We start from the raw sequence: 14965 nt of genomic DNA on the forward strand, positions 1-14965 counted from the left end.
GTATAGCGGTCACCCTGCTCTAGCCTTCTGAAATGTCCCCCAGCCAAGGAATCAGACTATTACAGAAATGTTCAACATTAACTTAGTGTTGAACTGAAGCAACTGGACTTGGGTAATTCAGGAAGTGCTTCCAGACTTTGATGTGGCTTAAAGTTCTCACCAACAGCATTGGCTCCGAGTACATTACAGGTATATAGGGAAAAGTCATTGTATCACAGAAAAGCCAAATCATTGCCTTGGAGACAACTGGCGCAGCACAACTTTTTCATATTTATTACACCAGGTTGAGGAAAACAAATAGAATATGTCAACATGGCCCTGCCTCTTTGGGCATATAATCTAAGCACACATCCATTCTCATACCTATGAGAAAGGAATCCATTCAAAAGCATTTGACTGCTTACCAAACTCTACCCTTAAAATCCTAACACAAGTCTTACACCACTGTGCACAAGATTTTTGGCAGTCATAAGCTCTGACATGAGGCAGAGCTTACAGACAATGGGAGAAGGTAACTGTCATTGACATTCATCCTCATTGAGTGGGATAGACTGCATGAGGCAGTGTGGCTGTGTGGAGGGACAGAGATCCAGACCTGTGGCAAACTGCTGCTCTTGCTGGGCGATTACCAGTCAAGGCTCTTGACTCAGATGCCTTCCTCCGCTGTCCCAGTATGTTTACACCTAGAGACATTAAACAATGGAATATCTGCAAGCAACCATGTCTACATGAAGAGTTCACTGTGCCTCTCCAGGAAATAGCCAATCGCAGAAAGGCATTTCTTGGCACTCCTAGAGTAGACTGGGATGAAAATTGTACCGGAGGCTGGAGAAGAGCCCAATGTGTTTCACAAGATTGGGCTCCACCACATAGGCCCGCTCCCCCTTGGCTCTCAACAGAGAGTACAGTGCCATGTCCTTGCCAAAGCCCTTGTGGCAGTACACCTGGGACAGGTAGGTGAGGGTCCTGCGGGCTGCAGGGGCAGGGAAGAGCATAGCTGGGGTGCAACACTCAGAGGCAGGAACCACACTGTACAAGGAGGGACTCAGGCGCCGCAGTTCCAGGAAATAGTGGCGGCCCACCAGTTCCACCAGCCCCATGCTGTACAGAGAGAAGAAAAGCATGACAGGCCAACTGAAGCCTGGGCGGCAGGCAAACTTCATGTATATCCAGGTTAGCACAGGACCCAGCAGCATGCCCACGCCAACCCACTCTAAGATCCGCATGGGCTCTGGGTTGATGTAGTGCTGTAGCCTCTCTGGGTGATAGAGCTTCAGATACAGGGCATCTTGGAGGTGTGGCTCTGAGAAGCGAGCCCGCAGAAGGTGCTCCAATACTGGGAAGATTTGTTCTTCCGGAATGGCATCATCCTCTACCATCAGGACATAGTCTGGGTTGTAGGTCTGCAGTGATGACTCCAGGCAATAGACATAGTCTTGTTTCTCTTTCTCAAATGAGTTAGTTGAAGGATCATCACCATAATCATCTTCGGTGCCCTCGTAGCGGTTGGCCACAGGGACATACTTAGAGAGCAGCTTAGCGTCAAAATGGCTCACACTCCGTTCCACATTGCACAGGAAGAGCTGGTGCCCCTCACACTGGGGGCCGCACTGCTGCAGAAGCCGATGGAACTGGGACACTACCTGTAAGACATAGTGGAAGCCAGGCTGCCTATCCACGGTGATAATGGTGATCACCAGCCAGGGGCGGGGGGTGGCCTGCCACACGATGGGCACTGAACCATTGGCAGAGGGCAGCTCTTCAAAGTAGTGAAGGGCAGCCTCTCCCTCCTTCAGGCTTTGCTGCAGGAACTCCTGGCTCATCTGGTTCAGATGCCAATGGCGTAGATAGAAGTATGAGTGCAGGAGCCGGTGGCAGGCCAGGGGGGCCAGTAAGCCAAATGTCACCACAGTTAGAATGAAGAGCTGAACAGCAGTGCTGCCCCAGGAGAGTCGCCGAAGCCTCCGGAGAAGCATGGCAGCTGGAGAGGTTGAAGTGGTCATGAGGTCAGCTTTTGGTCATGTCTGGTCCCAAGAACAAAGCATTCTGGACCTCAGGCCAGAATCATTAAGTCAAACCTAAAAAGAGAAAGTAGAATCAGAAAACAAACTTCAAAAAATCCCAGCAATGCCCCCCTTCCAGCACACATCAAATCAGAAATTATAGTTCAAGGTTGTTAGCTGCTGGAGACTTGAAAGAATTTTCTACAGTGACTGTTTTCTTGGACTGTGTCTGTCAGTGAGCCTTGGGATGTTCTCACTGTTTATGATCAGACACACCTGTGCATTGAACCAACTCTCCCTGCCTAAAGATGTGATGTTAGTGTCACAGTGTCATGAAATCACTAGCAGTTGGTAAAATTATTTCCATTCACTAGCTACAAAGACACGGGTGTTAACAAAGGCACACAAGAAACAAAGCTTGACACAGAAGAAATACACATAGTTAGAGGAGGCTGCAGCATCAATGTATAATTCTTGACGGTGTAATTTTTGAAAACCTTTCCTGCATAACCCAGTGAAAAAAAAGGAATACTTGGAGGTCCTTGTTTTTTTAGCACCGTCTTTGATTTCTCTAATCTTATCTAATCTAATCATTAAATTCTTATTGTCCTCCTAATTTATTTGTACAGGGCTACACTTGAGAGAAAGCATCTTTCTATATACAAGCAAACTGTAGACTTGGAGAGGGGAGGGGAACATCTCACTGGAGAATCTACAAGGGACTTTTCAGTAAGGTGGGTAGGGTGAGCAGAGGAAGGGACAGCTTAATCCAGGAAGGAATATCTTGGGACACAATTGCTCAGAGCACAGGTGTGAAGTGTGAACCCCAGATCTGCTATTCAACCGGTAGGAAGTCATTTCGCCTCTCTAGATCCTGGATTATTCCTCAGCTCTCAAATAGAAATAATCACCGTCTCATGGGTTTACTAGGGATATTAAAAATGTTATAGAGGAAAACTGAACAAAATAAAATGTCATTAAAATGTGTTTCATGGACCTGGAGGGACGGGTGAGTCAGTAAAACACTTGCCTTGTCAACAGAGGACAGAGTTTGAACCCTAAAACCAGCCCCTTCCCAAGCTGTATGTGGAAGGACCATCCTTCCAATCCTACCACTGGGGAGGTAGAGACCAGCAGAGAGATCCCTGTACTCACTGGCTAGCCAGCTTGGCCTACTGGTTAAACTCTCTGCCAGTGTAGAGACTCTAGTATAAAAACAAAGTTAGAGGCTGGAACGACGGCTTAGTGGAAAAAGTGCCTACTGTGTAAGCATAAGAACATTGAGTTCAAATCCCCAGATCCCACTTAAAAGCTAGCTGAGGTAGCAAGCATGTGCTTATAATGCCAGTATTCCTATAGGGAAGTGGAAGGCATAAACAGAATTCCTTAGAGCCAGCAAGTCTGGTATAGACAGCTTGTTTAAGGTGGAAGGGAAGGACCACTACTGAAGGTCTGTCTTCTGATCTGTGCAACTCACTGTGGCACATTCATACACATGAACATGCACACACACATATACACATCAAAAAAATAATGGTGGACTTGTCTGAGAAATGCTCTTAGCCTCCACATGCACACATGTCCACACGCGTGTGTGCTCGTGTGCATACACACATACATACACACACTAAAAAATACAATTGATGCTCATATTCCAGTAATATTTGGGCAGCAAGAAATTCTAATGTTCTGATAGAAAACAGAGTCACACCAAACAACAAAATTAAAGACAATGAAGCTAGTATAATAAAAGCAGTAGGCTTAATGCAAGACTAAGTGCTAGCTACAGCATCCAAAGTATACTCTTGCCTTAGAAGCACGATAGTTTGTCGTCACTTAGAAGAAAATGGTCCAGCTTGTGACTCATGGAGGGCTGTCTGTGTCTCGTGAGGTTGCAGTTGTTCTGTCTGTCTGCCAACACCCCCATACCTACACTCTACCTTTAGCAGTCACAACAAACTTCATTTCCTGGCATGCCTTCTTCAGGGTGGAGTCATATGAGTAGAGCTCGCCAGTAAGGTGTGAGCTGAATGGAGCGTCTCTATGGATCTAGAAGAGGGTCTGCCCCAACTGCTCACCTCTCCCCTCCTGAAACCTGTACTGGTTAGTGCTGTGAGCTACATGTAGACCATTGTGTCACCCAGTAATGATTTGGGAGCTTGTTTTTTAGAGTAGTTATTCTCACCTGCCCTCCACAGTCATGGAGAACACCAAACAGCTCTCTACAGTGTTATGACTCATTTCAAGAAAGTAGAAACAAGTCTGCAACAAAAGACAATGGTCCTGGGAACCCAGATGTGAGTCAAACTATTCTGTCAAGAGATCTGTAGAACAGCCAGAGGGAAAGAAGCAAGGAGCTTTGGGCATCACATGACACGAGGTTTGCTGGTGTGTGAGCATCAATATATTATAGACTGGTTCTTTCTCCCTCTGATCTGCCTAAGTCCACAGAGTTAGTACATCACAGACTTGTACATCACCTGGCTTCTTAGTTCCTCAGCACTACCACTGGACACCCAACACTGGACTTGGGGCAATCTCATGCTTCTAGTGTAGTAACTCTTGGAAACAGGACCATTCGGGTGGTTTCCAACTGCCACTCTTCTCCCTGCCTTGGTTATTACTCAAAGGAGCTAGACTATCTAGAGGAAGGGATTACATACGAAGTCAACAAGATAAGGCTGCCAGCTTGGAAAATGCCAGGTACACAATAAATGCCATGGGACAGAAATGGGAGTGCCTATGTCAACATAAAGAGGACCTTTACTCCCAGGAACTTTCTCCACCATAGGAGATAAAATCACAAACATCTCACAGTCTGTTACTTAAAAAATATGGCTAATAGGCTGAAGTTGTATAGACGATCAGCGAAGGAGAGGGACTCAATTGGCAGTGCCCAGAGTCTCTGCTTACAATGATCAGCTCCCGCTTGGGTGACAAACAGCCACAAATTTTTGTGATTTATGATAATGACCTAGCACTCTTGCACACAGGTCTGTTGACAGTGTTGGTCCTGCTGGATTCAGCGATGGAAGGCAGATTAGACGCCGGCAGCAATGTGCTTCTCCTATTGGATCAAAGTGCAGAGGAAATGGCTACCAGGGCTGTGGTCTTAGGTCAGGTAGACGCTGAGTCAAATTTGCATCCTTGCTTGTGTGCCGCACACAGACCAAATCCACTCATCCCATCCACTCGTCCCAGCAAGGGGGGAAGGAAACTCACCCTTCTGTAGAGCAAGGGAAAGGGGTGCTGATAAGCAGAAACAAAGAGCTACAGGCTGATTTCCAGCCTCTCAGAAGAAAAGAAAGGATCTAGCTGCTCCGAGAAAGTCCCAGACCCTCAAGGGCATAAGCTTTGTCCCTCAAACATGGTGAACCGGAGTAAGAAAAGGCTTCTGAAATGATCCCCAAAGTTCAGTGGCTTGGAAGAACTAAGGTCTTTGGATATTTCTGTTTTCATATGTGGGGCGACAAATATTTCAGGCATATATGACTACAAGTAAGAATACGCTAGAGAACTAAAACCACATGGCAGCACCTGTCTGCTATGTGGCTATTAAGGTGGACATGAATAGATTCTAATTCTAGGGTACTTTGAATTACTTTGAATGTTTTTTATATGAGGTAAGAGGGAGGGGAATGAGGAAGAGACAGAGAGACAGACACAGAGAGGGGTAGGGGAGAGGGCAGGTGGTGAGAAGGAGGGGGAAAGAGGGAGACCTCTTTTCTAAGCACTAAGCTTCAGTTTCTGCTCTTGTCCCTTGCCCATAAAGGTTAACTGAACCTCTGTTCCTTGTGCACACTCTAGAATGGACAGAAAAAAACTGCCCCTTTTTCATTGACCTTGTTGGTTTTGTTGGAGTAAGAGAAATGGAAAGCCAGAAAGTAGCTCTCAAAGCTACTGCATCGTGCACATGGGCCAAGCTGTATAATTCCTCTCCCAATTCAACATCGCGTGCACAGGAACAGAAAGAGGCTACTAAAAGCCTGAAACAGAGGGAGGGCATGAAAAGCCTGAAGTGAGTGGTCAAGGAGATACAGATCATCCCTTCCAGGAGAAGAAGAAAATACTGTTGAAAATTTGAACACCACAAATTAGCACACTCCTTGTGAGCCATACAAAATGGGATTACACTCCTCATTTACACTCCATTCGATGAGTGGCTTGGCAAAAATCCATGAGTTATGTAGGCATTAAATAGTATGTTCTGGTTGTTTGGGGGGACATGGGAGGGCGAGGGATCCACCAACACCCACTTTTTATTGTACTTTCCAGATATAATTTACCATAAATGACCTCAAGGAACTGAACTAAAATACACAGCATTTTTTTTCATTCACGGTTTGAGGGATGGGATTTTCTCTCCCAACCTATGAATGTAGGCAGAGATGAGCCATGTTTATATAAGTAGAAGGAGATGAAAGCAAGGTTGTATCTAGATAATTACTCTAACACTTCTTTCCGAGAAGTCCATAGTCACCCATAAGATTACCTGCCCAGACCCATATTCCATTAACGTTGTAGTCAGACAGGTTTTTCTGACCCAGCTTGCTAACAATTGTTGCAGTTTCACAGAGGTAAGTTCTTATTTATGTGTTGCAAGTGCTGTGCCTTAAGTACAGTCACTGCCTGCACTGGATTCCACCTATTACCACTTCTACGGTACAGGAGTCGGAAAACAATAAAGGACAAAGACACCGAGAAAGAAGCACGAATCAGGAGTTGTCTGAATAAGTACATAAAGTGGTGGTAGGAACTGTTTTAGTGTGTCTTGTAAAAATTAAACAGAAGGGGCCAAGGAGATCTGAGGGACAAAACACCACCACACGAGTATCAGGAAGTATGTACTTTGGAAACTGTCTATTTTCTGCAAGTCTACTTTCCTTCATGAAAGACACCACCACTTTCCCAGGCACCAGAATCTAAGTGCTTACAGGTTCTGACTTCTCTCCTCCTTCCAGGCCCTTCCCAATTCCAGGGCCTGGGACCTGAACAGAGAGCTCTCAAAAGAAGGAAAAAAAATGGCTAGAAAATAGCTCAAAAAATGTTCTTCATCCATAACAATTAGGGAGTTGCAAATCAAAACAATTTAGATTTCCTCTTACTTCCTTCAGAATAATGATCAACAAACAACCAATAACAAATGCTGGAGAGGGTGTGGGGAAAGGGAACCCTCGTTCATTGCTGGTGGGGTTGCTGCTACAGCCTCTATGGAAATCTGTGTGGGGAATCCCTGTGAAATTCTGTGAAAGAATCTCTATATGACCAGTTATACCACTCCTTGGTATGTGCCCAAAGGACTATACATCATGTTCGTTCTGCTATTCACAATAGCTAGGAAATAGGGAAAAAACCTAAATGTTCTTTAATCAACAGATAATGGATACTATTTAGCTGTAAATAAAAATGAAATCATGAACTCTGCAGGTAAATGAATGGATGGATGAAACAAGAAAAGATAATATTGAGTGAGATAACCTTGACCCAGAAAGAGAAATACATTATTTCTCTCTTATTGAGATTCCTAGCTCCAAATCTTCAGATGTGAGTGCATATTAGTTGCTGCAGAAACCAAGAAAATAAAAAGGGATCATAGCTGGGGTATGGAGTTAGAGGAACAATAGAGAGGTTAATAGCAAGGCATAAATGGTCTAGCCGGGTAAATAGGAAAAAGAGGGGCTCTATTTAGGGAGGGAGATACAGTATAGAAGAAGGCAGGTAAAATAACCAGTGAAGTCACAGATTCCGGGTAAGACCATGCAAGCACCACTTTACTAAGTCAACATAATAGGTAGCTACATGCGAAATATTCATCCTCACACCCACACAAAAGTCTAGTCCTCACCCCTCATCAAGAAGACTTCTCTTTGTAACAGAAGGAGACCATTATAAAAAACCACAGCCAATCAAAATGCAAAGTCCAGTCCCAATGGATACATCTACAAAATAAATCCCACACCTAAGGCTCAGGGAACACCGTACAAGAGGGGACAGAAAAAATTTAAGAGCCAGATGATCCAGAACCTTGCTGTGAGACTGTGTTTCCAAGCTCCATCAGAAGTTACAGCCATAAAGTCTCACCAACATGACTGCGTAACCATGAGCTGAACAAAGACAACAACAGACATGCCCTCATAGCCGAGGGAAAGTCCTCGAGGCCTCAAGCCTACAGAAACAACTACAGGCAACTAAGGAATGCCACCAGCAAGAGAAACAGTCTTCCCCAATTGGTTATCCAATATCAAGTGGATATTGGTTATTGGATATCAATATCAGCCCTGAAGACATAGATACAAGTAACATTATATAGACTGATCAGGCTATACTTAGGAACATATGTGTCTATATGTAGAGACCTATATTTGCATGTAACAGCAATTAATGAAAAGGAGGCCATGAATTTGAAAGAGAGCAAGAAAGTGTATATGGTAAGGTTTGGAGGGAGGAAAGGGAAGGGAAAATGCTGTAATTATAGTCTCAAAAATAAAAAATTAAAATATCAATGTGCCAATAAATTAAACAGACAATTCTCAAAAGAAAAAATGCAAATGGCCAATTTATATGTGAAAAACCATTCAATATCCTTAGCCATTAGGAAAATGCAAATTAAAACTATTTTAAGAGCTGTGGAGATGGCTCCAGGGTTAAAAAGCACTTGCTGCTTTTATAGAGGACATGGGTTCATGTCTCAGAATTCGTATAACAGCTTGTTAAAACTATCCATAACTTCAGAATCAGGGGATGTGATACCCTACTGGCTTCTGTGGGCATCAGGCATGTACACCGTGCACACATGTAGGCAAAACAGTCATGCTCATGTAATCCTGAGAAGACTATGTAGAGATTCTTACACTCTAATCTGAATGGCTAACATCAAGAAAAAAGGACAACAGTGCTGGCAAGGACGTGGAGAAAGAGGAACCATTATCTACTGGGGGGGGAGGAGTGTGAACAGATGCAGCCATGATGGAAAGCAGTACGGAGGTTTCTTCAAACGTGCGTGCACGCGCATGCACACACACACAAACATACACACACATACACACACTCATACACATACACACAGAGAGAGAGAGAGAGAACACTACCATGTGACTTAGCTGCATCACTCCTGAGTACAAACCCAAAGGATGCCACAGAGATACTTGGACATCTATACTCATCGTCACAACAAGCAGGAAATAGAAGCAAACTACATGTCCACCAACAGATGGAACGATAAAGAATATGTGGTACATGTAACACAATAGAATTCATTTCAGCCATAAAGAAAAGTGAAATAATGACATTTGTCAGGAAAATAGGGTGAACTGGAAATCATTACATTAAGCAAAATATCCCAGACTCAGAAAAGACAAATGCCATGTTTTCTCTTGTGTGCAGAGCCTATACTTTAGTAGGTAGGTAGGTAGGTAGGTGTAGGGGTGTGTGTGTGTGTGTGTGTGTGTGTGTGTGTGTGTGTGTGTGTGTGTGTGTGTTTATATGGGGGAATAAATTATAAAAGTAGAAAAAGGACCTCAAGAGGAGAGAGATCTTAGGGGGAAGAGGAAAAAGAGGGTAATGGAATATGTCACATGAAAAGAGAGGGGTTACTGGGGACAGGAAGGAGAGCAGCCAGAGGGGAGCAGAAGGACAGGTGATGGAATCTAGGAGAGAATAGGAACAAAGTATTATGAAAATTCCATAATAGACCCGTGACATGTATGCTAACTTAACAACACTTAAATATCTCCTATGGAGACATCGTTGAGATGAAAAGAGCCTGCCTGTGGAAGTCATTTGTCAGGCATGGGATGGGATGCTGCAAACAATGGGAACAGTTTCCATTACCATCTGATCCTCTGAAGTGTGGGTCAGAACAGCACTCTCTTCCATAAAACTGGTCAATAATAATTCCCCTGTGTCTGCAGAAGAAAGTCCAAACGCTTTGCCAAGATCCCTCAGAATTCAGCTCTAATAACCTTTCCAACAGCACCCTTTTTATACACACCAATTCAACCATGAAAAATCAGATCAAGAGGTACACATCTCCTCCAAAAGTCAACCTGATTTCCCCAACCAGATCTAAGTGCATTTTCCTTACACATATTAAGACCATTTACATGAATTTTCCCCAGAGCATTTATTTGTCACTTTCTACCTTAGTATCAAGGTGGATTAATTCTAGGATTCTGCTGTGAGATGTCCTGTATGCTGTGAATATATGTTGCTATGATTGATTGATTGATAAATAAAATGCTGATTGGCCAGTAGCCAGACAGGAAGGATAGTGTGGGCAGGACAAGGAGAGAGGAGAATGCTGTTTAGAAGAAGGCTGAGTCAAGAGATGCTGCCAGCGCCATGATGAGTAGCAAGATGTAAGTTACCAGTAAGTTACCAGTAAGCCGCGAACCACGTGACAAGTTATAGATTAATAGAAATGGGACAATTTAAGATATAAGAACAGATAGCAAGAAGCCTGCCATGGCCATACAGTTTATAAGTAATATAAGTGTCTGTGTGTTTACTTGGGGAACACTAGTGAGAGAGATTTGTCCTAATTGTGGGCCAGGCAGGACCAGGAAAACTCTAGCTACAGAAGTCCCCATCCCTCAGGACACCAGTCTCAAAATCTGAGGCTGCTCAAATTCTTTATATAAAATATCAGTCTTTACATGCACTTCTTAAATACTTTAAATTATCTCTAACACCTATCAGAAGACAAATGCTTTGTGAATAGTAGCTATGTTGTACTGTTTAGGGAATAATGACAATAAAAATAAATACATACATGTTCAGTTTCTTGTTTTAATATTTTCAATCTACAGTGAGTTGAATCCACAGATGTGGACCCTGAGATGCAGAGTAGAGTATCTATTTATAGGTATTTGTTCAATCCTCACTTCATATTCCAGTGTGTGCTAGACCCTTGAATCCATTTCTTTAGACCAAACAAGCAGCTTTCAAATAGCAGTACAATTAATCCCATTTTGATGGAAAAGCAGATTCTAGCAAATTGTAAGCAGGAAATTCAAAGCCCACATACTGTCCACGATGCCTGATGCCTTTCATGGCTTGACTCATAACCCTTTACTCAATGGGCCTTTAAGTCCCTTCTTACTGGCTTCAATATGCCTTACAGGCCCAGCATAGTACGCTATGCAGAGAAGAGATTTAATGACTGTCGAGCAAGTAAAAGATCTCATTAAGTCTTTGGGTCTCCATGGCCCATAATCCTCTGCTGTAAAATTGGGAGTAGTATAGAGACCAATCACACACATAGCAGAGAACAACTTGTTTCTAACTCTGCCCAGCACTTATGTGCCAGGCACTCTTTTAAGCATTGAGTAGATCTGCACAAAAAGTCTATGATAGTTATTAAGTCCACTTTGTAGCTGGACAAGCTAAGGCACAGTAAACTTGCAGTGGTTAACAAAGATTCTGGAATGGGGTAGTGAAAAGTAAATCCAGGATCACTGCTCTCACCCAACATCTACTACTGCTTCTGGGCCCTAGAAAATCAGATGAAAAACCATCAAAAATTGTTCAAATCTTAGATGGTCTTTTAATAGAAAACCCAGAGCCAGATATCAGAGTGAAAGCTGAAAGATCTGAGAAGCAGAGCAGCCAACCACTAGTTCTTACCTCTTTGAAATCCTCAGCCTAAAGAGAGTTGAGTTCTTGTTTCCTCACGCCTTATATACCTTTTTCTGCCCAGACATCATTTCTGGGGATTAAAGGCGTGTGTGTTCCCCAGTACTGGGATTAAAGGTGTGTGCCACCACTGCCTGGCTCTGTTTCCAGTGTGGCCTTAAACTCACAGAGATCCAGACTGATCTCTACCTCCTGAGTGATAGAATTAAGGGTGTGTGCCATCACTGCCTGACCTCCATGTCTAATGTAGTGGCTGGCTCCATCTTCTGATCCTCAGCCAAGTTTATACACAATATATCACCACAAAAAATGGCTAAAAATCCCTTTTAGGATATAGTAGGTCACAAAATAAAATAATACATGGTGTGTGTGTGTGTGTGTGTGTGTGTGTAAATGGTACCACTGGTTACCCCTGAAGAGACATACATACTACATATCTACAAAATACATAAAATAAATGCTTTCACTTCACCAATGAAACTTAATTCCTGGAATTTAAAAAAAAAAAACTCAGGCAAAATGGAAAAGAAATATATTTACAGTAAAGATGGAATACCTATGAATAATTTGAAGAAATAGGCAGAGCATACACAAAAAGTTATACTAAAGGGTATTTTAAAAGTCACTAATAAATGCATAAAAAACACTTTTCAACTGGAAAGATGGTCCTTTTTCCAACACTAATCCTGACAACACAATCTCAATTCAATTTACTCCAAGAAGAAACAATACGGTTCAGCAAATGCACATTTGCATGTAGATTGGTACAATTTTAGAAGCTAACACCAGGGCATCCCCTAAAACAGGGGATAGCAATTCTCCTTCAAGGAAAACACCTGGCAGAAATGATGAGCTATGCTACCTAAAATCAGTTAGGATTTTTCACTTGAATTCTGTTTGTTATAGAAGTGTGTGTGTGGGGGGGGGGGGGTGATAAATGGGAAGGGAAGGACAACTGTGTTAAAGAAAGTGTACACATATGGCCATTTTATTTTTATAGGGAATATAATTTAATGAAAGTGAGATGAGAGGAGGTGGTTTTCTGCTGGCTTTCTGCATGCCTGCCATGGACATCCATGATGTTAATGATCTGTACTCAGCATTTGACTCAACATGAAGGCTTGTGCCAGGCACATGGACATTGAGCAGGGCAGCAAGGAAACCTAAGTCCTTTTTTAATCCCTAATTTAAATCGTTACATTTATGGCATACTAGATTATATTTGTATGTTCGAGGATTTCTATTATTATATTAATTCTTACTTAAAATGTTGAGACAGGGTCTTTCTATGAAGCCCAGATTGGACTGAAACTGGAGATCCTCAACCTTCCTAGTACTGGGATTGCAAACCTGTGCCACCGTGCCCAGCTGTTTGCATTTTTCGGTACTTTGGTGCCATGGCTCTGTTGTTTTAATTACTGAGACTTTATAACATGTTTTATTATCTAATTAGGCATACTTTTTTCTCTCAACCCAGCATAATTCTCCTGGCTTTTAAAAACAACTTTGGTCTACAGTCATACCACCCTGAATGCCCCCGATCTTGTCTAAAAAACAACTTTATTGAGGCACACTTTACTACAGCAGAATGTACCATTTAATTGTATATTTCAAAGTTCTGACAAATTCATAGTCAGATAACTACCATCATAATTTGTTAAAAATTGATGAAAGTATTTTAAAGCGTGCTTTGAATTATAACTAGGAAAACTACAATAAATATACTCCAATTAAAATATGGGGTGAAAATTAATATTCCATCCATATAAATGTAAAAGATTAATACATTGGAAAGTAAGTATTGATTCTTATAGGTAAAGCAAATTAAACTACATACCATTATTCTACATTATTAATATCAAACTTCAAAATGTAAACAAATTTAAAAATAAACAGAACCTTATCAATCTAGAAGATGTAGTTTTATTTTGTTATTTTTTCTTTTTTGCTTCATGATTATCATTTCCCCCTTTTTTTTTTTCCTGATTCTCACGTTAATAACATTCTCATGTTATTTCTCTTGGGGAAACAGAGCCTTGCACTCTGGGGCTCACACACCTGCAGATTTTGCTGATAGTCCTCATAGTGAGATCATCATAGAAGCTCCGCTGTGGTCCCGAAGGGAGAGAGCAAGGGCCAAGCGGGAGATGCCAGGTCACAGCGACCAGCGCGGGTTCAGGCCCCAGGACACCTCCCCGAGCGCAGTGCGGCACGGGGGCAAACGCCTGGGCATGAGAGCCAGCGCGAGGGCTGAGACACACCCATCCCTCTTAACTATCACTTTGGAGGACAAGAATATTAAAAGAGAACCCAAAGCCTGGCATCTAAGGGTTGCCGCTGACCTTGGGGAGTCCCCGCTGCCCTCTGGCCTCAGTTTCCCCACCTGCAGGCGGAGACGGCCCGAATCCATCGCAGCGGCCGGCGTTCCAAGCGCGGGCGTTTCCGGGAGCGGGGAGGGGCGCCTTCCTCGGGTCACCTTCGCGGGAGGACGCGCCCCACCGAGGACGCGCGGAGGGGCCCCCGCTCCCGGGCAGCCATTAGGCGGCAGCGCTCGGGCTGCCCGCGCGGCCCGACTCTGCGGGGCTCGGTGGCTGCATCCCTCGGCCTGGTGACACCCCGGCCTGGCTGGCGACCGCAGGAGGCGAGGCGCCCCCGCCCTGTGCCGCAGACGCACCGAGGGCGGGGCCGCGGCCGAGCCAGCCTGCGGAGCGCACGGCGGGGGACGCGGGCCTCGGGGGCACCAGTCCTACACTGTGTCCCTTCGCTGGCGCGCGTCTCCGCGACACCAGCCTGGCAGGAAACCTACCCTGTGGAGGAGGCGGTCAGCTGTGTCCTGGCTAGCCAAGGCCGCCGCCGCCGCAGTAACCTAGGCTGACGGGTCTCCGTGGAGTCGCCTTCGCACAACCCCGCTGGGCTGGAGCAGCGGAAGCCTCGCCTACTCCCGTAGCCGCTCCCGCGCAGGGCTCCCCTCGTTCTGCCAGGACATGTGACCTGCGAGCTGCAGAGCGACTGCAGCCCCCAAAGCTGGAAGGGAGTGGTGGTTGGGGGGGGGAGGCAAAAGGCGCCAACTGATGGGCAGCGAGGGAAAAGCAGGGTCGTCCCCAAGTCAAGAGAACAGGATGACTGTCTCTTTTGTGAGGGGAATACAAGCCAACATTTTATTCCATCAGGTGGACACACGGAGGGAATGAAGAAATGTATTTTAATGAAACATCTCGCCTTTTGCGGAAGCATTTGCGTAGAAAGCTGTTTCTGTTTCTGAATGGGCTTCAGTCTTCCATATGCTTTCTGTTTAAATGCAAAAGCCCCTGGGAGACATAAGTGGAGAT

At 44.2% G+C, this 14965-nt stretch overlaps 1 protein-coding gene across 4 annotated transcripts; it reads right to left on the reverse strand.

The window, feature by feature from the left end:
• Nucleotides 1-247: 247 nt before the first annotated feature.
• Pgap4 (post-GPI attachment to proteins GalNAc transferase 4) lies at nt 248-14674 on the reverse strand. Of its 4 annotated transcripts, none has more exons than XM_036178430.1 (2): nt 14443-14674; nt 248-2078 (listed from the first exon to the last, which is right to left on the reverse strand). In XM_036178430.1, exon 2 carries the CDS (start codon nt 2001-2003, stop codon nt 792-794), a length of 1212 nt encoding a protein of 403 aa, XP_036034323.1. In that variant the 5' UTR covers nt 2004-2078; nt 14443-14674; the 3' UTR covers nt 248-791. The 4 variants fall into 4 exon arrangements, with proteins under 4 accessions (XP_036034323.1, XP_036034322.1, XP_036034324.1 ...); XM_036178429.1 differs by lacking the exon at nt 14443-14674 and adding an exon at nt 14020-14426; XM_036178431.1 differs by lacking the exon at nt 14443-14674 and adding an exon at nt 13979-14426.
• Nucleotides 14675-14965: the final 291 nt, after the last annotated feature.

Source organism: Onychomys torridus, chromosome 2 (genome assembly GCF_903995425.1).
Source record: "Onychomys torridus chromosome 2, mOncTor1.1, whole genome shotgun sequence".
Lineage (NCBI taxonomy): Eukaryota > Metazoa > Chordata > Mammalia > Rodentia > Cricetidae > Onychomys > Onychomys torridus.